Source organism: Melospiza georgiana, chromosome 5 (genome assembly GCF_028018845.1).
Source record: "Melospiza georgiana isolate bMelGeo1 chromosome 5, bMelGeo1.pri, whole genome shotgun sequence".
Lineage (NCBI taxonomy): Eukaryota > Metazoa > Chordata > Aves > Passeriformes > Passerellidae > Melospiza > Melospiza georgiana.
The window spans coordinates 28,821,053-28,847,429 of record NC_080434.1 but is presented as its reverse complement, the minus strand read 5'-3'; the positions used below and the strand labels follow the sequence as shown (position 1 = coordinate 28,847,429).

The following is a 26,377-nucleotide window of genomic DNA, read 5'->3' as shown; positions in this document are numbered from 1 at the left end:
AACAGAAGAGCTGTGGCTTTTTGGCAGATCCTTCTTGCAGCTGTGCTGCTCTCTTTAGGTCAGCCTGCAGTAGAGAAATTTGGTTCAAGCACCGGCAACACTACTAAACCATTTTGTGAGGAGGTCAAGAGTTGAATAATCATCCTGTTGATAAGGAGAGAGCCAGAAATTCCATTCAAAGAGGATGGTGGCTTCCTGTGCTGCTTACCTATTATAGGTCACAGAAATCATGAAGGGAAAATGGGGGACCAAGGCAACTCCAGCACATGACTATTGATGCAACTGTGACTTTTAAGTCTTATTTGCTGCTGTAGATATATTAAAAGGAGTTAAGGCAGGCTTTTGTGGTTTTATTAAAATCATTATTTTCTAGCAGGCATCCCTATAGGAAAATCAACATAGCTGCTGCTCTGGACATACAACTTCATCAGATGTGGCTGTACATGCTTTTTAGAGGTAGAAACTGTGAGGTGTGCCCCACTTCTCGGAGGTAGTTTTACAGCACACACATCTGCATGGTTTGGTGAGTGTGGGAACCCCTAAAAGTTATTCAGCCCAAAGATATTACATTCACCCTTTTAAAAAAAATTTAATTTGAAATGCTTCAAAATCAGCCTGAATGCCAAAAGGGTATTTTGTAGGCAGGCAGCTAGACTGAGCAATTTATGTAGGATACCACAGAATAGACTTTCCAGATATGACTGTATGACTGTCATTTTTAGGTCTGTGCCTTGTGATTTCTATAGTACCTGACGGTGAAATAAGCAAGGGCTTATGTGAAGCTGGCACTCAGAGAAAATGTGAATTAGAAAGTGATGTGATATTAGCAAGTGGTCTCTTGCAATTATTCTTTCTCCTTGCTAAAGTGATGCGCCTACACAGTTTACCTAGTTCACCTAAAGGTATCCATTGTATTTGGTCTTTAGCTCCTTCAATCTTTCCTCCTCCATATTATCTGTCTGCAAAGGTAAGATGGGGACAAGGAGAGCCTGTACTCATCTTGAATTAACAGCCACCATGTGATGGGCAAACATGTCTTGTTTGAATACGATGGTGATGACAAGTCATGATGGAACCTGGGTTACAGCAGGAAAGGGTATCCTGAACTGGACTGCCTGGACAGCAAATTCTGCCCTGTGATCTGATTCCCTAGTCCTCATTTAAGGGTTCTAAGAAACCAATCAGGAAGGACTAGAACAAAAGAACCCACCCTGGACGCTGGGTATGAGCATTCCAGTTCACTGCCTTGTCCATGACTGGTTAAATCCTTACAGTTATCCTTGCCTTCTCAGTTGTCAGCTGTTTCTTCTCTTCACTCATTCCACTTTTCTTGCTGTCACTGGTAAAAGTCACCCAAGGCTAAATCCTAGCTTGCTCAGGTATTGTCTCTGCCTTATTTTTGATGCATCTGCCTATTTACTTGGCCTTAAACTGATTGCTCAACCGAGCCAGTCAGTGTTACCGCGGCACTCCTCTTGGATGGCTTCCTGCTTCATTTAAGTTTAATGTGTTCTTTTAAATTCTTTAGGTATCTTTGCAGAGCTCCTCAGTTCCCTGGTGTAAAGCTATCACTTAATCCCAGCTCTTTCAGTAGGCCTAGGTACAGGGTTCAGTGTAAAATTATCTAAAGGATGGTTTATGGTAGGTGCTAGAGATGGAATGATAGACTTGTTGGGGCAGCAAATTAGGAAGATGATCTGGGTGTCAAATGGACAACAAATGTAATTGTAACTTTATTAGATTGATGCAAACTTGAATGATCATATCTGAAATCCTTATGCAAATCAAGGTAATTGATATCAAGATAATAAAGATGAGTTTTATATCTCTCCTATATCTTTAAATCTTCCCAGTTTTTCCTTGAAATGTAAGAGCTGAAAAAAGGGCAATTTTGATTAATTTATCTCATGAGCAATTTTCCTGTATGCATTTATTTGAAATTATTTTACTTCCACCTACTTTTGCATTTGCTTTAATTTTCATTCTGTAATCCCATCATTACAATTTCTATATGTTTCCTATCACTGCACCATATGGATTTCTATATTGAAGTTCTGTAATTTACTCATTTCAGTGAATGATTAAAGTAGAATTTTGTCCTGCTTAGCATGAAAAATCATTCTCTGGGGTGGGTTCCTTAGCTGTAGCCTCTTCTCAGATAATTTCTAGTGTTTCAAATGGTGTTCTTCCCATCAAGTTTTCGCTGCCCATGTCTGTTGCTCAGTAACACAGCTTTGAGACTCTTCCCTTTCCTGGAGATCCAACTCACTACATTGATATTTCTCCCCTCCAAGTCCTACAAAGCAAAGCTATGGATCATCTCACACTTGCCACTTTCTGGAATGGCATGTGTACATTGCAGTGGGTACAGTTAAAGTTTCCAGCATTTGAGCTGAGTGACTCAGCGTATAAATCAACAAACATGTTTGTCTTTTTCAGTTTTCAGATATAAGTGGTTTGAGCAAGTTAATATTTACATTTCTATTGGTACCAGGGTCAGATTCTAATCAGCACTCTAAATAAAAGGGCAGATGGTCACAAAGTGAAATAACACACTTTGGGATCAATAAGATTTGTCTGTCAAACTGATCTCTTGAAGAGGAAAATGAACTTCTCTGTATTTGAAAGCAAGAGATGAGTTGGCGAGCGAGGGAAACTGGCACTTCTTCAAACAGTGCTTTCTGCACACATTTGTGGCTTTGCCAGAGATGGATACATGGGCTACAGCAGTGGCAGCAGTCACCCAGCAGTACTTTGGTGCCTTTTGTCATTGCTGACAAGAGTGGAAAATATTTTTTTGAGGCTCCTGGGTGGTGTGCAATGTGATAGTCCTGAAACATGCAGGCTGTCTGTAATTCCCAACTGGCCTCTGCCAGTGGCAAAGGGTTTGGGAAGCAGTTTCAGAATTGCTCTGGAAATCAGGAAGAAGCAGTAATGACAGGTCTTGACTCTTGAATCATGATGAGAACAGCTCCATAACTGTGTTGTGAGAGAAAGGAAAAACATGTCATGCAGATTTCTGCCACAGATGTGAAATACAGCTGAAATTTCTTGACAGACATGTGGAGGTTGGGTCCTGCTTCAGACAAACCTGATCTGGGTGACCCATGAACCCCTTGGGTTCTGAGGAAAGCTTTTATATAATTTGAAATCATAAAGAAGTCGTTGGGTTGATTTCTCCTGGAGTGCTCAAGCTTGTTCAAACTCACAGGCTCACAAGTTAATGTGAATTAAAATTCTGCCCTGAAGGCCTTGAAAGGCAACTTTGCTTAGCAATGAAATTGCCAGGCTTCACTGTTCTGCTCCTAAACCAATTCACTGGTGTTTAAAAGGAGGCTTGACTGAGCTCATGATAAGACACTGATGCTGGCTTTTTCAGCATTAACCTTACAGCCCTCAAATACAGTGGGCTTGATGCTGCAGCAACTGGGAATTACTGAGAAGAGGAAAATTAGAACAGTGTCAGCAGTTAGAGGTCTGATTTCTGGCTACAGAAAGAAACTGCATTGGTGGAAAAAAAAGTATCCTGCTGGCTTTTGGGATAGTGAGACTGGAGGGAAAATTTGCCCTTTTATTATAGAAACTGCATGGAGCTTTGAGAGGCCTTGAGTGGTCACAGGTAGATTAGCAACAGGAGAGGGAGCTCTCAGTGTGTTACCTAAAAAGGAGGGAAATCCTGAGCTTGGGAGCAAGCCTTTAAATGAAGAATGCTGCTCTCCTGCTGCTCCCTGTCAATAACATGGTGGTGGCTGCCCTTTTGTGCAGGCAAGACCAATGGGGAATGTGCATGTCTGGAAAAAGAAAGAAGTTGAGGTACACAGTAAGGAACAGAGAAGTTTGGGGGGTTAGTAAGCTTTAGATTTCCCTAAAAGAAAAGTCCACTTCTTCTAAGATCCATTTACACCTAAATATGCCTCAGACTGTAATGTTTGAGTGGCTTTCTGGGTGAAGGGAAATGCAGTTCTCCCTGTGAATGGATGGGAAGTACAGAGCCAGAGAGAGTGGGGTTTGCAGGGGTGACAGAGATTGTTTCACCAGACAGATGAGTGTAGGGAGCAGGCTACCTCTGGCTGCAGAGCAGCGTAGTGGGGTGAGCTCCAGGCTGTGTCCCAGAGGATGTGCCCTGCATTTGGTGTGTGAGTTCAGACAAAGTGCCAGTAAGATGCTTTTTTGGCTTCCAAACTTGTTTGCATCTGCGATGAGTGAATGGATCTCTCATGTGAGTGCACCCAGCTGTACAGACATGCTCAAGTTACTTTTTTAATGTTCATGGGGTGAAGAGGGAATACGTTCAGTTCTCCTTTAACCTACATAAGTGCTGGTTCAGCTGATTAGCATCTCTCTCCTTTATTTGAATGTGCATGGTACTTGGCCTTTATGCACATGTTATTGCTGAGCCTGTGTTGTTAACTTTGTCAATACCAAAATAATTCTAGCTAAGAGCTTGGATATTTGTTTGGCTTTTGCTTGTTTTGAAAAGGGAATATGCTAACCCTCTTCTGCTTGAATTACAAACCTAAGGTAACTGAGTTTATTGCCAATTTCTAAAATATTGGTGACTTTTTTCCACAGGGTTTTGAATAAAAGAAACTTTTTGTGAGAGACTGTGCCTCATATTCTATATAACATAAAAAACTCTGAAGACTTTGTATCTCTATACTCATGATACATTTGTCTGAGATTTTCATCCTTAAATTCTTTGGATCAAAGCAATAATAGAAATCTAAGTTTTATTCATTAACTTCTCTCCAAGTTTTGTAATTTGCTGGAATTAAATTGGGAATCTGGGAATAATACATGATCATAGACACAATGCACATCATGCAGGCTTATTTCCAGAATGTCAGTAGAGGGTTATATTAAATACTTTTGTCTTGTTGTAGTGTGATTACAAAGATGCTTGTGTAGCTTGGGACATTGTGTCTAAAAGCAAGAAATGTGAGATGTATCTGGCAAGAGAAGATAATATGAATTTAATTCTAGCATTGCTGTTGTTCTTTACTGTGTTCTGATTGGGCAGGAAGGTCTGCCAAAAAAAAAAGTCTTGGTCACATCTGTATGACTTCGAATACCTGTCAGGAAGAGGAGCAATCCAGGGTCACAGTACTTTAAACACTGCCAGTTCTCAGGAGAGACTCAGGTGTTTTGCAGTTACCAGAAAGGAGAAAATGTAACTTAACTGCAGTGGAACCAAGACTTTTCCTTTTTTTTCTTTTCAGCTAAACTAATTTCAGTTTAGAATGATCTGTAAAACTTCATTAAACAGTGACAAATGAATAAGAGCAATTAGAGTCTGTATATGACAACACTGTGTGTATGATGCTCCTTTCCCAAGTAGTTGGAGAGATGAGAGCTTTAGTCTGCGTTCATGTATTAGTCATTGCAGCTATTCAGGAATGGATTGTGAATTATTAGTACAAATTTGTTTTATTTTATTTTAGATAGGGGTCACTGCAGGATTGGTCTGAGATTTGAAAAGCTGCACACCTAATCTGCCTTTGAAGGCACACCTGTGCTGGCTGTACAAATACAGAAGTATCTAGTAATTTCTGATCTGTTGAATCCCTGCCTTATACCAGAGAGTTCATAATATTTGGCAGGATGTACAGACTATGCCAATAAAGAATTGTTTGCAATATATGCATATATATTATGTTTATATGTATTGTTGCAGTTTTAGCCACTTTAGTTATGCAGACTGAAAGATGACAGGTTTGTCATCATTAAGTCTTCTAAGAAAGATTTGTTCATTTTGAAAAGGTCTTTTTTCTGGTCACTGAATCCAGGCTGATTCCAAGCCTGTGCATTTTAGGGGGGTGTGCTAGGGGACTGTTTAGGAGGGTCATGCAGAGGTCAGGCATGCTTCATGCTAAGAAGCTGCTTCACACAGATTTGGGAATAATGCTGTTGTTCATGGTCCCACACAGATGGTACCAGACAGGAAGAAGTGGAAGGTGAGCTCAGTGAGGAAGAGCGCTGGTTTGGGAATTCTTCAGAAACTCCTTCGGAAGCATCATATGGAGAAGTCCAGGAGAACTTTAAGTTGTCTCTTGAGGACAGGATCCAAGAGCAGTCCACCTCCCCCGACACCTCTTTGGGAAGTGCAACGCCGAGCAGCAACGCAGCAGAGCTGGGGTCCATTGAAAATGAGGCACTGAGAGACACACTGCAGAGCAAGGAGCACCTTTCTCCAGATGTGTCCTCTCTGGGTGAAGAGGAACCTCCTGGTCCAAACAAGCCACTGAGCAGTAACCTGCGGCGGCTCCTGGAGGCTGGCTCCCTCAAGCTGGATGCTGCTGTTACAGTCAATGGCAGAGTCGAGTCCCCCGCCAGTCTTGGCTCAAACATCTCCTTCTCTCCACCTGCTCACCATGCCCAGCAGCTAAGTGTGCTTGCCAGAAAGCTTGCTGAGAAACAGGAACAAAGTGACCAATACAATGCAGGCAGTCACTTTATATGGAATCAAGGTAAGTGGTTGCCAAACTCGAGCACCACCTGTGGTTTGTCCCCTGATTCAGCTATCCTGAAGCTGAAAGCTGCAGCCAATGCCGTTCTGCAGGACAAATCTTTTTCCAGGACTGAGGACACGATGCGATTCGAGTCCTTTTCCTCACCCTTTAGCTCTCAGTCAGCCAGCTCCACGTTAGCAGCTTTATCTAAGAAAGTGAGCGAGAGAAGCATGACTCCTGGGCAGGAGCACCCGCCTCCAGCCAGCTCTTTCCTTTCCCTGGCTTCCATGACCTCTTCAGCTGCCCTTCTCAAGGAGGTTGCTGCAAGGGCTGCAGGCACCCTCCTGGCTGAGAAGAAGAAATCACTGGTTCCTGAGGATCCTCTGCAACTTTCAGAGATGAAACAAGAGAAAGCAACTCCGCCGCAGTCTTTGGAATTACTGTTACTACCAGTCCCGAAGGGAAGAGCATCCAAACCCAGCAGTACAGGTATGGATACAATTTGAACCACTAAGTAGAATGTATTTGTTTTGCTATAGGCTTATATAACATCTCTTCAGTGGGTCTGGATTTGGTTTGATTCCATGTCTTATGAAAATAAGAAATAGATACTTTAGGTGAACAATAGAAAAGCTTTTTGAAGTACCACTTTGAGACCAAGCTGTCACAAATGTTTCCCTATTTTAAAGGTGTGAGTGTACAGTTAGGTACATTTTTTTTCCCCTTTTATTCCATACAATAGTATTTTGCTCTCTTACCAAGTTTAGAATGTGTCCACAAAAATATTTAATGGAGAAGATCAAAGAATCCCTGTGAGGGAGCTCACAGTATCAGCGAGCATGTACAAAACTAGTGCTTTTGAAATATTGGACAAGGGAGAATTCTCCCTCCTGCTGTCTTTGTCACAAATGGACTTTTGTGTAATCGCTTACTATTCTGCCCTAATTTACCAGAGTGTATTATTGTGTTGCCACTTTTCATTAAAATTTTTTTACAATCCTTTGTTGTTAACAAAAAAAAAAAATCCAACTAAACTGCATTTCTCTAATTTGCTCAACAAGAAGCATTTTACACATCTGACTTTCCTCCATCAGTTCCAGCTGTTGACAGTCAAGGAATCCAGGTTATAGGGAAGAAGAAACTGTCTGGGTAACAAAAGCTTTAAAGAGCTGGCAAGCCATGCAGGGGAATTTAAATGATCCATCTTCAAAATAAGGAAAAATAATTTCTTTCATCTCTTTCTATAAAAAGTTCACATCACAGATTCAAATTTCTGGTGGAACATATGGCTTCAGGTGTTGTCAGTGTTCTGCTGCAGGGGAAAAGGAAGCATGGCAGGTATCTTCATGAGATGCACAAAGGGTTTTAGCATATTCCAGCTTTATCAGGCGGAGTTTTATCAAGGGTACTAGCCTGGCTGCACAGGTGTAGCAAGCCAGTGTACAGACATGAAGCCTGGCATGCATGTTGTGTAATTTCCCTGCTGGTTTTCTGCCCTAACCTCTTTGCTTAGGGGTATCCTGAGGCCCAGTCTGTCCTGTGCAGCTCTTGGTCAACACTCTTAGCTTGGAAGCTATTGGATGGACAGCAGTGCTCATCCCTCCCTTGGAAGGGGGGAAGAGGGATGCAATGAGTAACAGCCAGTACCAGTTTTTGCTCTGTGTTATAGATGTGTTCTATAAATGCTTAAATGCTGTGTTTTGCCAAGGTAATTAAAGTGGCAAACTATTCTTGGCATGGGCCTGGCCTAAGGTTTTCATTAGTTTAGATTAAGCCTTCTTGGAGTAATATAAGCTAACAGCTGAATGTGTACATTTGCCATGAAAATAAATGTTACATATTCCTGATTCCTTTTGCTCAGAAAACCTTATGGCACTAAAATATTTTTTTTAAAAAAGGTATATAATTATATAATGCTTTATCTTGTCGTGTCTGTCTGGTTGTTCCTTGAGACTTTTTTTGTCTTGTTCCCAGACAGAAGTATCTTTTCCCAGCAGGTATAGCTTGAGAGGTCTTTTCCCCCACACTCACACATTGAACTTTTACACTGATGAGTTTGCTTTGCTGTTACAAATCTGATTCACTTCCCCACCAGCAACGTGTAGCTTTGGTTATGAGATCAATACTCAGTGAGATTAATTAGATGTAAGTAAGGAGCAGCAAGGATGGAGGCTATTTAAAGAGGAGTAAGTTAATAACAAGAGCATGCCTGCTGCTCTTTTGTCCACCACGTTGAGCTATTTGCTCAGAATTATTTCAGGCAAGAAGCTGGAGCCATGGCTTATCAGAGTGTGGTTGCCTCTGAAATGGCACGTCAGGTTTGGTCAACCTAATCATGACTTGCATGTTTATTACAGTAAATTGGTACAGAGGAGATGAACTTTTCTATCAATCTGTTACTATTGCCAGTTTTATAAACTGCTTACACATTTGGGATGAAGTTGAAAAGGAAGCCTAAAATATCTGTTAAGTTCTGATTGTTTTGAAAGAGTGTGGGTGACAGACCTTTCTTTTACTGACTGAATACTTATTTGGTGTAACTTAATGCCTGTGATGCTTGGAATTTGGTTCCCAAAACTTCTTTGGGAAGCACTGGCTGATTCTCTCCTCACTGGTGTACTATTGTGATATAAGATAGACATCAATATAAATGAAGGAAAGCTGAAACCCCTGATTTTCTTTTTAGTCTGAGCTTCATACAGTATGGGGCTAACATGGTTCAGCTCTGGAGCACACTGGCACAATTCCTGAGTAACACTAATTGTCTCTGTTATTGGTGAGGTCACATGCATTCATCCCACTTGTTTGCATATTTTTTAATGTGCTAGATTACCCTTGATTCATCTTAATTGCTGATTTATTTTTGAGGGAGTCAAAACCAGGTAATATCTTGTTACACTTTTCTCTTCTGGGGGGTAACCAGAGGCTGAAGAAAAGATGTGATAGAAGGAAAAGACATGATAGGTAAAAAAGCCACCCATGTATTTTTTTTTTCTGTGGTTTGTCTCTCTCCTGCCTGTTGTCAAGAAAAAAGTAAAATTATTTTAAAACAAACATAAGCAGTTATGACATTGGTTTTGGCCTACTCTTTAGAGAGGCAGAGAGGGGAACAATTTGATATTTTAAGTGTGATAGAATATTTTACAAGGAGAATTTCTGAACTTGCAGTAGTATATGCTTTGACATTGTGTCCCTTTCTGTACTTACATAATGACTGCCTAATCAGTTGAATTATAGTGAGTTGGTTTCCTACTTGATTGCAAGAATTGTACTTTGGGATGAGACAGATCTTTCTGGAAGTTTTTATCACTTAGTTCCTCATCAAGGGAATTTGATGTTTGCTAGATTCTTATCAGTGATAGTAATGAGATTAAATAGTCTGAGAGAATTTTTGAAGAGCAAGATGCACATTGCTGAGCTCTGGATATTTGAAAACAGTTTTGTCTTTTACAGTAAGGAAAAGGACATCCAGTTCCACTGTAATAGTAGGCCTTCCTTTATAATAATGAGAGGAAATTGTTGTGAGAGGATGGATGGATGGATGGATGGATGGATGGATGGATGGATGGATGGATGGATGGATGGATGGATGGATGGATGGATGGATTAGTTGTGCAAGGTCAGCAGCAAGAAATTTCTCTCTCCTTCAACCTTGTGATGGTTCTGCACTTGGAAGTCTAACCATATTTTCCTGATCAAAGCCATCAAATCCTTTTTTTTTAGGTGAATTGGGCAGTAAAGCAAAGTGCAGACATTTAGGAAGGCAGTAGATTTAAAGCCCTGGCAATTAGAGGAGCAGAAGGAAACCTATGACCTGAAGACCTTTGATGGCTGGTGCTGCAGCAGTATCTGCTTGAGCCATAACTAAACAATTTCAGCAGCAGGACTTCCAAAGTCTTTCAGTTCTGGTGTTAAATATATCAGCCATGCAATACCAGCATGCTTTTCAGTTAAATTGTGGGTTCTTCCATGCTTTATATCCTGCTTTCCTGCTGGCTAACCATCACATGTGGAAATGGATCATTTTTTTAACAGTTATGCATATTTCCCATACTCTGCTACAACCAGCCTTTGATAGGAAATGAAGCTGAAAAGTGATGATTATGAGAGGCATTCATCTTGGTGCAGTTCAATTATAAGGAACATTAGGACCCAGGTGAGAGAGAGGAGCATCCTCTACTGATTAGTGAAAGGAAGTTTGGAGCATTAACCTTTATAAATTATGGTGACCTTTCTCAGAGGGATAATAACTAGAACCAGGGGAAGAGGTATATGCAGGGGGAAATGGAAACTTCTGGTACCTGCTGTTGTTTAACCAATGTCTCTTTACAGATGAAACTTGAGAAATCATTGAGAAATGATATCTTGAGTATGTTTACAAGGGGAAAGTATTTGGCAAGTGGCTGTAAAGGATCCTCTCTTTTTCTTCCTGCTAAGCCTCAGAAGAAGAAGGAGGAAAACCTTTCCAGTGTCCCATCTGTGGTTTGGTTATCAAGAGGAAGAGTTACTGGAAACGGCACATGGTGATTCACACAGGTTTGAAGAGCCACCAGTGCCCTCTCTGTCCTTTCCGCTGTGCACGCAAGGACAATCTCAAATCACACATGAAGGTAAGGGAAACCTTTACTGACAATCAAAATACCCAAATCATCAGTCAAAAACTGAGAGTATAACAAAGCTGTTTCATTTGCATTTGCAAGAACAAAATTTCCCTTGTTGTGTTACAAATGATGCCTGTACTTAACTAAAGAGGCCATAAAAAGAAAGAAATAACTTTCATTCCATTGCTTGCCTTTCCATTTTATGCAATGTGGAAACTGCCTTGGGTTATGTCAGTTGGGTACAGCACAAGCTGTGTGTGGCTGATTCAGTTCCAGAGCTGGAAGCACCAGGAGCAGGGATGCTGGTTGGGATGTGACACCACACAATCCTATCAGTGCTACTCCCAGGATGCCAGTGCATGCTAATAGCCCTGCATGCCAGTGGCTCTCTCTAAGTGGGCAAACCAACTTGGCCAGCTCTAGCAGGGATCTCTCCATCACTTTCTACAGTCAGGCCTGCAGTTTTAACTTTTTTTCTTGCTGTAGCTTTTAATTGTGGGTATTTCAGAAGTGAATCATCCAAGCCAAAATGAATGACAGATCATACTGTAATATTTTGTTTTCAAGTTTAAAATGTGTTTTTAACTCAGCCTGAGTTTTGGGCTTAAGCTGAAAATGACCTTCTGAAGGAGGCAACATCTGTGTTGATACAGAAAAATATAAAAAAAAGAAGAAACTGATTGTCTGCTTAGCTGAAGTACTACATAGGTGCAACACAAAATGCTGAGTGTTGCAAGCTGTAGAATATTCTTGAGGAAGTTGAAATGGAACCTGTCCTCTTAGCCCTTTGGTTGATAAGCTGAAGTGAAAACATTTCCCTTGTTAATGCAGTTGAGTTTTATAATAATAGTGAAATGTTTTATTATAGTTACCATTTTGTCTGTTTTAGATGAATGTGTGTAACAGGGGATCAGACTGATGTGAGGGGGGACAGAAATGCCTGTTCAGGTTTCCTATGTGCTATTGCAGAATCTGAGCTTACTGGACAAGAGTATGGCCTTGCTTACACTCAAGAAGCTGTTCCCTTTTGTGTAAATTATTCTGATTCCTCTTGTCACAACATTAGATCTTACTATGGTTTAAGTTGTTGCTAGGTCTTAAATCATCCCCCTATAGTCTGAAGGCTCATTCCTTAGAACTTCTACTGTAGATCAGTGCACTATTCCCAGGCATCCTCAGTGTATCATGCTAAACTAATCCTTATCAAGTCAGCTCAGTGCTTATGGCTCTCTCTTTTAGGACTTGCTGTTCCATGTTGACTAGAGGGCACAGATGGCCAACCTAAGCAGAGGATGAATAGATAGGATGGGAACACAGCATGGAAAGAAAGTGTGGGGGTTTTTGTTTGTCTGTTGACAACCTGCACAGAAGTGTGCATCACCTAGAAGCTCACTACTCCCTGGCAAAGACCTGTTGTCTCCTGCTTTGTAAAGGACATCCCTATTGTTCCCTGCAGAAATAATTGTTCTCTACATTTTTCTGCCTTACTGGCAAAAAACATTGCTTGGAGGTTGAGGATCTATCCCTTCCTTTTTGGCATGGTGATTTCTGCAGGAGGTCACAGGTAGGATGTTGGACAAAATCAGGGACTTTTTCACTGTCTCTGTGTATGCTCAAAGTGATGCTTTCCTGAGGCCCTTGTGCCTGTTTCTGCTCCCCTCCCAGCATTAAGCTTTCATTGACTGAGACTGCATCTGCTTAAAACATATTTCCTTGTACAATCATGTAGCATGTAGTGTTAATTATTTGGTGATATTGTGACTATGACTGGGTAATGCTCAGTTAGAAACCCCTGAGGTCAGAGTCAGGCCTGTTTGACTCAATGTAAGATTACAACCACCTTCAGCCTCATTGTGGAGGCCTGATCTGAAGTCTCCTCCATCACTGCAGTCCACTCATAAATGCCATGATGGACTTGGGCATCTTGCTGGCAGAGCTGTCCTTATTTGAGGTGAAAGCAATTGTCTTACAAAACCAGGTGGTTTGCATTTGTTTTTTGGTCTTCAGAGAGATGCAAAGAATCACAACAATCTGAGAGATAATATTTTCCCGTAGTTTCAAACAGTTTCATACACTTTTCTTAACTGACTAAGCCATTAAAACTAATTCCTATCACATCAAAACTGAAGCAGGTGAATGAGGAGGGGGCATGTTAGTCTTGTGTCCGAAAGTGTCAGGCATAACTTATGTTCCTTTTGGTGGAAGTATAAATTGATAACAAGATTAAAAGTTTTAAAAAATGAGATTTCTTTTCTCATTATAAACAGTGCTGCCTTTAAATCTATATGTACATGATATTATAAAAACTGCAACATATAAAAGGCAACAGCATTCAAAATGGACTGGAGACACACCAGGAATGGTACAGTACAGCTGGGAGCTACTTAGGATCCAGTGTTCTGGTTATGCCAGCTGGATGTGTTGGTTTTCTCATTGCCTTAGTATCCTTTGGGAGCTACCTGGCATCATCTCCTTTCTGGCAGGCAGCCCATGAAGGTAGAGCTGCTTCTGCTTCTCCAGCCATTTCTCCCCATGTGTCAGCTGTGCCTACATGTGAAGGCAGATTTTTCAAAACCAAAAAGGCCACTCAGAGCTAAGGTACTGGGCTGGTATTTGTCATTCATTACAAGGCAACTTTTATTCCAGGATGCTGTAACAAACCAAGCTTTTTTCCAGGGGCAGGTACATCACCTTAAAATCTTTGTTTATGCTGTTCTTTGGTTTTCATGGTTTTTTCTCTATTGATAAGAGGCAAAATGTGTTTTGTTCAGCTGCAATCCTCAAAATCTGATTATTTTGCTTTTGTGTCCTCCTGAGCAGCATAGCCATGAGCTTGAACCACCTTTTTTTTTTTCCTAGGTTCTTGTAGGCATTCTCCACTGAAACTGCTTATTTGGAGATTTCATTTCCATGAGTGGTCTGTGTGTATCCATATGGGCCTTCCTCGCTGTGTCTTTAGGCTAATGACCCATAACTATAACTATATATATATATATATATATATATATATATATATAGTTACAGTTATATAGTTATATATATACACACTAATATATATATATATATATTACATATATATATATTTATATGTAATTTTATTATGATAATTGTAACATGTCTAAGTGACTGACCCAGAACTCAACATTGCCAACATTTTTGGTGTCCTGCCCCCTGCTATGGAGGAAATCTTAATAGGGAGCTGGAATGGTTGCAGCCCTGACCCATATTCAGATCTGCATGTGCTACCCACCACATGGATGAAGCTTTCTCCCACTAAGGGCACTTTGCCAGGGCCAGCTCACAACTGGAGGCGAGGAAGTGAAAGGAGCAGGAAGGGAAACAGAAGGAAAGTTTCCACACAGACACACAACAAACAAGGGAGGCTGAGTAGCCTGCTTTTTAAGGCACAGAGTGTTAACTATAATTGTTATATTGTGTTTAGACTCCACAGTGATAGACACCTTATAAAAATCCAAAAATAAATGCAGTGCAGAATTTTATTAGGTTTTTTTTGGAGGCAAATTGTAGTGCATGCATAACCACAAGTTTGGGCTCTTGTTCCCAGTAATCTGGGGGGAGCTGATTCTGGTGTCACAGCATGGTTTCCAGGGATGCTGAGAGCACTGAACTGAAGATTAAGCTGGACAAAATGAATGGGTAACTGAGAGAGGTGTCTTGTCCAAACAGGCAGCAAATATTATTCTTGAGTCCTTTTCTCTGTTTTTCAAAATATATGTTCAATTGGAATAGGTTTTCTTCTTGAGACAGTACCTTATGTACTTCTCCTGCAGAAAGCAATGGAAACTTGTGGTGCAATTCAGCAAGATGTAGTCAGGCTTTTCTGCTTTTCCTGGTGGGGATTACATTTTCCTCAGAGCAATACCACAAGCATCAGTCAGACTTTGGCCAATTGGTGCCTTTGGATCATGCACATATCTTCCTCAGCAATTGGTGGACAGATAGGCTGTGAGATCATGCAGATATGTTCCAAGAAAGCAACAGGATATTAGCTGAGCACTTGGAAGGGGAGTGAAGAAGAGGAGCATATGGCCAAAAACAATATCTATAAATGTTCCTTGTGCTGCTATATAGGCATAAGGCAGGAATGGGTGAGCTATCTGTCGTAGCAGTGGAAAAGAAGTTTGGCATTGTGAACATGTGGTGAAACATGAGGGTTTGATAGAAAATGAGGGAAGGGAAGGTGAGGCTTAGCAGGAAGGTTCAGTGCAGTGGTAGGCAGGTCATGTGATGCTCAACCACAGGATTTTCCTGCTTGTGAAGAGCAACCATCTCAGTGAGATCCAGATTGATGTTCTTGTCTGATACAAAGAGGGTTGTAGTCAGCCTTGCAGTTAGGGAGCCTATTAATGATATCCCAGCAGGAATCAGGAAAGGTCCTGAGGAATGGGACCAGGTGTTCAGTTCCCCTTGCTGATTTGCTTTTTCTTCTTTCTTCCTCAGCTAGTGTCAGATAACTGTATAAGCTTTCCTAATACATTTTGGTGAAGTATAGGACTGGTTCTTTTCAAAGCATCTTCACCTCTTGGGAGAGGGATGTTGAATGTGCCTTATGGGAGAGGGTTTTTTTATTTTTAACTTAAACTTGAAGAGCCATGGGAGGCACCTGTGATTCAGTGACCTCCCCAGCAGCTGAGGGGAGCTAATGCAAACTTGCACAGCTTTTCAACACACAAAATCTGTGCCCAGAGTCTCAGGCACCACAAATGACTTCAAGTATCTCCCTTTTAATCTCTCTTTTTGCATATGAGACAAGGATAAGACAGGACCTTAAATCTTTTCAAAAAATAATTTTTTTAAATACCTAATTCAGTCCAGCACTGCAGAGAGGCCTTTTCCCCCCTTGTTTTCAAGCAAAGCAAGGAAATACTTTAAAAAAGAAAATACTATATAAATAACATATGTCTTGAGGGGAAGGATCAGATCAAAACTAGCAACACAGCACTAAACTTTTGAAAATGCAATATTTTAAAAATGAGGGAATTGTTGGAAAAGAGCATGAAATGAAAATGCAGAGGGCACATGCTAGATGTTAAAATGGAAAGTGCACTCAATTTTAAAAATAATCCCACAAAAGAAACATGAATGCCTGTGTCTCATTACCAGAAAGTGGAGTCTGTGCAAAGCATTACCCAGCTTTAGGGAAGGGGAAGGGAAAAGATCAACCTCAGCAGTACCACAAAATTGCAGGATGTGCCTGTGTCACCCTTTTCCTCACCCCTACTCCTGTTTTACCCTGTTGGGTGGGATCAGATGTATTGGTAACTGTGGTACATCTCTATGGCTGGTAAATCAGCAGGGATATTGCTTGTAAGTATGAAAAGATGACTAAAGAAGTGGCTTATGATACCAGGAAAGTTACAATGTCCACAAAAAAAAACCAAAAAACCAAACCAAAACAAGAAAATTAACAGAAAAAGCAGCACATTGATACAAATGGTGTGATACGACGGGGACATGTGGTTTCTGTAAAAGAAAATAATGTGTTCCTCTACTAAGATGTTTTGAGCATGTCAGGAAAATCATGGACTTTAAAATCAGTTGAAATTTATTTGGTCTATAAAAAAAGCCTTTGGCAAAGCTTCTCACAGAGAAGCTGCCAAATAAATTAAGCAATGTGATGTACTATGGCAAATTAGAAATTCACCAAGAGACAGTAAAACAAAGGGTAGGAAGGAATTAGCAATTTTAAGCATGACAAAAGGCTAACAAAGGGGTGTTCCATTACTAAAAGTGAAATTGTGCATATTTTAGCAAATATGACCTACACAGAGTGATGACTGTCGGTAAGAGATTATAGATGGTACAATCTTATGTGCATGAATTGAGATTTAAAAAGGCAAAGCTTGAAAGGGAACAAAAGGAGGCTGGCTGCCTGATAAACAAGGGGGCAAATGAAGTTATTGTTGACAAATAGAAGGTACTGTACCTTGGAAACCAGAGTCTAATAATGCACCTGCCTGTTGGATATAATGAACTGTAACTGCTCAGGAAAAATATCTGGATATTGTTATAGACAGTTCAATGAAAATCTTTTCTTGGCATGTACAGCAGTGGTTAAAAAGCACATTAGATATTTGAGTGTCTGGAGAATAAAACAGAAATAACACTGAAAATGTAACAATGTTACTATTAGCATATGGTATGCTGCCACTTCTGGTCACTGCATTAGAAAAGACATGAGAAATAGAAGGGATTTTAAAAGCTGGTAGTGAAAATTATTAGTGGGATGGCAAGAAAGGACTGCCTTTGAAGAAAGGAGCTGAAAAGAATGGGACTGCCAGGAGGGTGAGAGAGGTGTGATCAGAACAATGCTTGATGGAGAAGATGAACTGAATGGCCTCTTTTTTTCTTTCTTGTAATCTGAGAATGAGGAGGCAGCAAAAGAAACTGAGAGAAACAAAAATTTAAAATTTTGACCAAGAGATAACTTGTGCCCAAGTCCTCAAACAAAGCCTAAAATTTGTAAGGACACTGTAATTCTGTTGAAAATTACTGTAAGTGTCATAGCAAGCACACACTGAACAAACTGCAGAACCACAAAATATCATTTGAGACTGGGCAGGCTGCAGGGTCAGAATCAAGAGGATACAAGTCCTTTGCCCAGTCAGGGAGAACATCCCTGGTTAAAAGAAATAAACTCTGAAGCCAGAAGCCCTTAAGTGGGTCTGGCATAAGTCAAACAGCAGTTTTATGGGATTTTGAAAGAAGCATTGTGTATGAGCAGGTTGTGCACTGTGGTTTGTTGCAGTGTAATTCAGAGAGATCCAAATCTGGCAGCAGCTGGGCTCAGGCTGGCACTTTGGGGAAAACCTGCCAGCTGCACTCTTGTCTCCTCCTGCCTGTGGTTCTTGCAGGGAGAGCCTGTTGGAGTCTAAAGAAGACATCTGATGGTTTGGGTAGCATTAGCACAGTGTAAGAGCCATTCTCTGCCTCATGGAGGGAGCAGGCAGCTTTTTGGACTGTAATATTGCATGGCCTGAATCTCCCCTGTGGCTTTCTGTGTAGCTCTACGGGGTTTCTTGTTTTTCTTACTGCAGCAAGTAGTTGCTGCCTTGACTCTTTCCCCCAAATGGCAAAGAATGGCAATTCTTGGCTCTTTTAGCTGCTGCTGAATGAGAAAATAAGGGATAGATTTTCCTTTAGAGGGATTTTAGCTTATCTTTAGTGTTCAAATTTTTATTTTTGAAAATAAAATAAAAGTTAAAATTTTCTGGTGGGAATGGACTCTGGATACTGGGGGGCTAAATCTTTGGCTTAATTTTTTTGTTTTTTTCTTGGTCTAAAATTTTTCCTTTCAATACTCAAAATACTTGGGTTTGAACTCTGTCATTCCTTGGCTGTGAGTTAGAAATGGTCTTTATTTTATGAGAAATCCATTGGTGATGAAGTCACTGTTTTCGGGCAGGAGAAAAAAAAATTCAAATGAATCAATGGCTCTTATTTTCATCCATTCTCAAAAGATATTGCAGAGGTGGCATGCCCTAGTCCTGGGGAGAGGAGGTGGGCTCCCACCCAGGCTCTGTCACCTGCCTGCTGCAGGGACAGCCTTCTGAAGGCATGGGGTCGATGCTTGTGATAAGGAACTCTGGAAGATGTGGTTAAACACATAGGCAGGGAAATGCTGATTGAAGGGGACCCTGGAGAGAAGTCCTGGCACACAGAATCTGTGGGTGTAAGAGATAAAGTTGCCATGGTGAGGGTGCTTGCTGCCCTGAGCACATGTCGGTGTTCTCTGTGGAGAGTGCTCACACACTGCTGTGCTCACAGACCATCCTGCTTCCACCAGTGTACACAGGCAATCTGGTTGGCATTTTCATTGTAACCTGCTAATATTTAGCATTTATTGTGCTGCTATTCTTCTGCAAGGTTGCTTTAAATATGTGTTAGGTTAGAACCAGCTTCTTTCTTTTTTCTTTTCTTTTTGTCTTTATCAGGTGCAATTATAGGATTGCAGAATTGCTTTGTCTGTAAATGTCATGCTTAGACAGTGCTGAGAATGTCATTCTGGCCAAGAGAAATTCTCTCTTGCTATCTGTCTAGCACCTCCAGAGCCACCAAAGAACCACTGAATGAAAAGTTACGCAGCACTGGTGAAATGTGTCTTCACTGAATGCAAAAAGTACTTGTTCTAAAAAAAAAAAAAGAGATACATTCCCCAGCTTCACATTTCAGCAGACCTGAGTTGAGGGCTTGTGTGGAACTGTAAATCCTGAATCTGAGCTTGTGACTGAATTCCTCTTACAATATTGGAAATTAATCAGGCCAAGTCTAGCACTATGTGAAGCTCCAGCCTCAATTCTGACAGAGCCTTGTTTGGGAAATGCTGCTGTTACCCTGGAGCACCAGGTGTCTGCACCAGGACCCTGAGGATCTGGATCTCAGCTCTGCAGGAGACTGGAAAGTGCTGAAAGCCTTAGCTAAAGCTAGGTTTTCCAAGCTCCCTTGTGTAGATCTGCAGCCCCCAGGGCTTTTGGACTCCCAGGCTGTAGCAGCAAACCTTAGATCCCTGGCACAGCTGGTTTCCTCTGAGCCAAGCCCAGGGAACAGGGAAAGGAAGAGTGCCTACTCAGTAGAAAGGGAATCACACCTTGTTTGCCAAGAGTTCATCAAACCTCTCCATGTTTCAGGTGAAATATTTTGCATTCAACAAATTGCCATTTTCCAACAAAAATCTGTCTCACTGAAATGTTTCCAACCAACTTGAGTCACAAGTGAAAGCGAATGTGTGGAGCTCAGCTGGTGCCAGTGTGTCCTGATCACATGTTCATCCATTAGTAAGGAACAAATATATGTATTTGCCAGCCTTTTTGCAGGGAGTAGCCTGCAGGAGTGCTGCTGCCAGGATTTAAAATTTATTTGTGAAGCCATAGCAAAAAGATTTTTCAACAGCCTTGCTGCTATTATGCTGGGCTCAGTTGCTCCTTCTGTTTAATGAGTACTGTATGAAGCAAGAAATTGTATAATTATATGTCTGTAGCTTATATAGTTTAATGAGTGTATCTGTTCCTATAATATGTGAGCCATTGTGCATGGATGGATGGAGTTCCCTCTAAAGGTAATCAGGATGGAGCCTGGGGATGGCAGGCATTGCACACACACTGGAGCATGCAGGCTCCATGACAAAGAGCCTGCAGTCCAAATATGAGGCCAGTAAGATTAACTGTGATCCTTAATTGACTGATAAACTTCAATAAATGGCAGACACCATCTCTCATGTTTCTATTGTATCATAAAAGAGCTGTTTATTTTCTGGTAGAATTAATTTGCAGCAAACTGTTTCAATAGCTCCTTGGTATTGCCAGGTGCTGTGTTTTTACTCTAATGGTACATAAATCAATGATGGACATTGCTGTGTTGGTTGGGGTTTTTTTAGCTGAGTTGTTCTGAACAATTTTTATTAGTTAGGTTGTACAGAGTGATGTTTGTTTTTTAATCAAGAAAGCTATTAGTTATAGCTTGGAAGTCTTTATGCACTGACAGGTCATCAGGATCTGATTGTAAGGACTGTTTGATCCAAAGCAGACATCATCATTTCCAAGCTGCAGAAACAGATGTTCCTGATTTTTTTTGTTGTTTTCACTTGAGTCCAATGCTTAAGTTCTTTGACTTGTGTGAAAGAATCCTACTGTTCTTGGGGTCTGACCACTTTCCCAGTGCTCAGAATGAAGAGTTCACTCATTAGTTAATATTTTCTTCTTCTTTTTGTTTTTTCAAACAGTGTGAGAAACAGAGTCGAGATTTCTGCAGTTCTATTAATCTGCCTGGCTTAATGGAAGCTGTTGTCTTTCCCCTCTTGACCCAGGTTCATCAGCACCAAGACAGGGGCGAGACCTTCCAATGCCAGCTGTGCCCTTTTACCTCCTCCCGCCACTTCAGCCTGAAGCTCCACATGCGCTGCCACCAGCATTTCCTCAGGACAGAGTCTAAAGTGAAGGAGGAAATGCCAGACACTGAGGTGAAGGGGTCCCCACAGCTGAACAGTGACTCCTGCCCGGCAGCACAGAGGGAAGGAGCGGGGCCTGAGCTCCCGGGATCAGCGTCTGTGTCCAAAAGCCCCGATGTGGCTGGGCAGCCTGCTGGGGACGTTCCACCTTTGCTGGTGAAAGAAGAGCCCAAGGACGACACTGGCGCCCCAGCTGCACCTTTTGCTCTTAGCACTGTTGACAGAGCCCCAAACAACACAAAGCTGAAAGACTCCTCTGACTTCGTGGCCAATACAGCATCAGCACTATTCAGCCAAGACATCTCTGTCAAGATGGCATCAGATTTTCTAATGAAGCTGTCAGGTAATTGAGCAGCAGCATTGGCTGCTCTTTCATGGGATAGGAGACACTTTGTCTTGGTTTTATTAAGTCAAGGAATTGCTAGGAGCAAAACATTGTAGCTTCTTGACTTAAAATTTCTTGTTTCTTTTGGTAGCAGAGGTGTATGGTGAAGGGCAGAGGGGAAACTGAGAAGAGATAGGAGTTTTGCTGTTTAATTGCTGGGATTAGGAGTGAGAACTGTTTAGCCAGGCTTTCATGTTCATTAGCATTTACCTTGGCAAATCTCTTGTGATGCATTTTCCAGGCATGCTGAAGTTCCAGTTTGAAATCACTGAGGGTCACCCAAGTGCCCAGCATGTTCCAAATTTCAGTTTTAAAGTTTTTTGCCTTTACCCTCCTGTTAAAAACGACCAGTAAGGTATTGGTCACCTTCCTTTCCAAGTTGTATTTGAGGCCTATGTAGTAAATATATGGGCAGTGTGAATGTTACTGCTTTTGTGTTTTGTTGCTAACACTTTTAAAAGAACAGTAGTCTTAGAGATTAATTTAAAAATTATTATTGTTGTTTTATACATGTGTTTCATGCTTTTTCACTGTCAGAATATTGCTCTAAGAATGATATTCATATGTTAGACTGAAGTGTAGGATGTGTTTAGGGTGGATCTGTTATATTTTATGTGCTCTTTTATTGATTTGACTGAATAATTCAGAACAGTTGATATGCTGGGGAGGTGTTCTAAGCCAAATGTTTTTGAAATTGGCCTTGAATTTTTTGAAGAGAAAGAAGTCAGGAAAAATGTCAGTCAAGGAACTTCTGTTTCACAAGGAGATCTTGGTCCCCGTGGGACATTTTAGACTTTGGAGAGAGAACTAAACCTTTACAACAGAAAATAATTAGTTAGCTTTCTCCTTCAAATGGAAAGTAAGTTGTATTTGAGCAAATTTTATTGTCAGATAAACTAGGGAATTAGTTCTGTCTCTGTTTCACCAGCCTTGGTGAAACTACGGCCATTTGTTAGGAAAATCTTTCTTTCCTCATCTTCCCAGATCTTTATACCTCTGGGATCACAGTTCTGTGAGAAATTGAGTAGAATGGGTTAATACAAAAAATCAAGACTGAGGCTTCATGGAGGCAGTCAGGAAAAGAGAAAACAGCTGAGGGCAAGCAGGAGGTGAATTGGGCTGGCACAAATGGCTTGCTGTGTTGGTTGGAAGAAGCCATGGGACCTCCCCCTGAAAAAAAAATGAAATAATCTGTTAATGTAAATGATTGTTCTGACTGACAAAGAGCGGGCAGGGTGAGTCTGTTTGGATTTTCTTGTACATTTCTTGAGTTGAGTTTCAGATTTGGGCTTGATATGCAATCCATCTGACGCTGTCCAACAGCTGTCCCACACATGTTGTTGTGCCGATGTGGATCCTGAATCCGGGTTGCTGTGCACGAAGAGGGTGATGTGAGGGGAGGGTGCTGCTCCTGATGGCTGCATGGAGCAGGAATGAGAGCAGAGTGCAGGAGAGGGGGGGAAAGCCTGAAAGCTGAGAGAACATGCAACAATTTAGTGTGTGGCTTTTCATGTAGCTGTTCACAGTTTGGCAGACGGTCATGTTTTCAGTGTCTGCTCTATTGGCATCAGAGAAAGGATACAAATGTACATTATTCATGCAAAAGGCCTATGCAGTTATTTTATGGTGACTTACTAAAGGTCTTGAAACCTGACTTGTATGCACTGTTACCTAGCAACATGTTATAAAGTCGCTGGGGGAGCAAGATGTATCTGTAATTTTGTATGTGTGCATATTTGAATTAAAATGTACTGCCAGTCTCCAAGTTTGCTATGCAGGAAGAGCAGTGTCAGAAGGAAGGGAATTTCTTTTCTTCTGAGATTTATGTTGTGTTACATACATTTGGTTCATGCTTTCCTCTATGCAGAGTACATAAATTTAGAGTAGAAGTAATTCTCTTTTAGCAAGTTGGCTGAGTATTAGTTGCAGGTCTGATGGTTCAGCTCTGCTGAATGAAGTTCCTTTGAGTGATTTCTTTATTACAACAGTCTTGTTAGGCCCATCAGAGCTTCAATTATTTGCCCTACCTTTCCAATGATCTAAATCTTTTGACATCTCAAATTGTATATGCCAATTTTAACAGCCAACACAGATTTTTCGAGACCAAATTATGTCAAAACAATCTAATTTTCTTCTCTGACAGGCCTTGTGGCTAGGAAAGAAGCAGTAGATAGATATATAGACTTTTAGAATTTGGCATTTATTCTTATTGAATATTGATCTTCTAAATGAACATTTATTTTTGCTTGCCAATGTTTATTGTTCCTCTTCTTGCTTGATGTCAATCTGTATACCTCCAGTTTCATGGGAAACCTGCTGAAGTCCATCCATCATATCCACATCCTTCCAGTTTAGGGACAAGGGTGTCGCATGTGACAGTGTCAAATGCTTGGCACAAGTCTGCTTGCCCCTGTCCACCAGTGCTTTAGTTCCACCATGAAAAGCCACCAAATTTGTCAGGCAAGACTTGCCCCTGGTGAAGCCACATTGGCTGTCACCAACCACTTCTTTGTTTCCCATGTGCCTTAGCACAGTTTCCTGGAGAATGGAGATTAGAGTAAATAATCATAAACTCATTGTCATTAGGACAAAAAGTAAAAAGATTGTAAGGCTTATCACTGTAAGGTTTAAGTTAGTTTTAGGAAAATCTTTCCCCAGCTGAGGTGTTTATACCTCTAGGATAGTTTGGCTGGAGAGATTGTGGCATCTCTGCCAGTGGGGAAATGTACAAACAGCTGCCTGTCAGATATGGCTGGTCACATATGAAGCAGTAAGATGGACTAAATCTGTGTATCTCTATCAGTGGACCATAGGATGTCATAAGCAGTGGCAAGAAATGTTATCTGAACAAAAACAAGCAGCAAGATGCAGAGATGCAAACTGGGGGCAAATTTACAGATGTTTGAAGTTTAGACCTGGTTTGGAGTGGGCCAGAGATGAATTATGGTGACACTGCCCAAAACAGCCATTCGGGTTTTTTTTTAGAAAGGCTCAGGGGAGCTTTAGATTTAAAGAGATTGAGAAATACTGGTGTGGGTGACCTTTTTAAGACCACTTCATGCCCAATTCTGTGCCGTTGCTTGCCAGAAAGATCTTTAGTTATGTATTTTATGAAATAAAGCATAACACAAATCTCCAAATGTAAATCTAAAACTTAGAACAAATCTTGATTTTTTTTTTCCTAGATTCAATTCTCTAAGTCCTAGTTTAAGGTGGGAGAGGACTTTAAATTGACAAGAAATTTAAAAGGGTTCTCTGAAACTTTAGTCAGAATTTTTTATAAAGATGATTAGCAGATACTCAACACATAAAAAGAAGAATATTTAAGCATGGGCATGTTTTAACCTTCAAATCTTGCCCCTCTGACTTCAGCAAGTCTCCTTGTACACTTTAAATTTTTTCAGTATTTTGCTGTAGCAGTGCTTTGTCAGAATGCTTTCCTCCCCCAGTCCATTAAATTCCATGTTGAAACTTTATAACAGCATTCATATCTTAATTTAAAGAGTATTTGATTTTCCTGTTTCAAAGGTTTCAGTGGCAGACATTATACAACACATCTCTTTAAATACTGGTGTCCTTCCACCCACTTTTCAGGCTTTAGCTTTTTTTTTTTGCCAATAAAAATTTCTTTCACAATGATCCAAACTACAATGGCCAGTGTACCCTAGTGATGTTATTACTGTGCCTACGTTATGTGCTGCGGTAACTTTTAACATTTGGAAATAAATGAATCCCAACAAAATGAATGGGATCCTTGCACTATTGCTCTCCATGGGGTTCTGTGTGGAAGCCGTAATTGGTACACATCCTTCATTGCTGGCCTCTCTCCCCACCTCCCTGGGTTTAAACAAGTGCACTGCTCCAGCAGCAGGTCTCTTCATCTTCTGGAGTGGTATCAAGTGTGCCCTGCCTCTGCTGTTCTTTTTATGTTCCCCAAGTTACTTGCATGGAAAACCTTAAAAGAAGACAGGAGGAAGGAGCTAAAATGCTGAGGGTTTGGCGCTGGCCATGTTAAACCAGTTAGAAACTGCTTTCTCTCAGTTTGTCATGTCTGCTGTCACTGTCATGCGAGGAGTCAAGTCTTTATTTTGGGAAATAAAGCCACCATGGGACTTTGGTGACTGTCCAAAATATTTGGGCTTTTCATTTGTGTTTTATTAGCTGATTCCATTAATGGCATAATGAGAGAGTAAATCATCAGACCGCTACATACAGCATATTAATAGAAAAGCTAACTAATCATTTGTTCTGTTTGGCTCTTGAAAATTACTGTGTTCCTTAAAGGTAATACAAGTAATTTGAAATGTTTTATCATTTGCCATTGACTGTGCTGAACTGGCTGGCTTGAACTCTTCAAACAGTTATTTTTAATAAAATAAAATCATATCAAATTTAATTGCCATAATTTATGTATTTGAGTAGCAAGTTCCAAAGAAAAGACCAGGCTGTCTATATTTGGGATTCATAGTTTATGTCAGAATGTAAAATTTAAATTAGAATATGTAAGCTCACAGGACTGGCAATTAGTGAGCCATGTCCTTAATTTAAAAATACTGTGAATTCCATAATGCTGCTGTCAGTGTAAATACCCCTGATGTCATCAAGTTCTCTCTTTGAAGTCTCTCCAGATTCACATTTTCCCAGTTTCCATACAGACCTTTAGTTTGAAGTAAAATTCTGATATGCAATAGCACATCTACTTAAAACTTGGGCAAATAAAATCTTGTTCTAATCTTTGCTACTGATATATCATCACCCTTATAATCTCTTTTCAGTAAGTTCTATTCTTGCATCCACAATTTCCCAACATCCTTAAAATCACAGCGTCGTGTTTTACATCTTGAAGGAACATGTAGAATTTAGCAAGTAAGGCAGTGTAGTCTCTGTTCTAATCCAGCAATTTAAAATGCAGAATAGCAAACACCTTTTCTTTGTGTGTACTCAGTCCAATGCAACTTAAAAGAAGCCAGCAATATAA

At 40.7% G+C, this 26,377-nt stretch overlaps 1 protein-coding gene across 3 annotated transcripts in view; it reads left to right on the top strand.

Moving 5' to 3' along the window:
• The window catches only part of ZNF827 (zinc finger protein 827), a 100,257-nt gene that overhangs the window by 18,207 nt on the left and 55,673 nt on the right, over window positions 1–26,377 (top strand). For all 3 annotated transcript variants that reach the window (XR_009114492.1, XM_058024905.1, XM_058024904.1), the window contains exons 2-4: window positions 5,928–6,938; window positions 10,887–11,059; window positions 20,874–21,357. Coding sequence is in view for 2 of the 3 variants with exons in the window: in XM_058024905.1 (XP_057880888.1) it covers window positions 5,928–6,938; window positions 10,887–11,059; window positions 20,874–21,357 (1,668 nt within the window). In the remaining variant the exon portion in view is untranslated. The remainder of the gene's footprint in view (window positions 1–5,927; window positions 6,939–10,886; window positions 11,060–20,873; window positions 21,358–26,377) is intronic.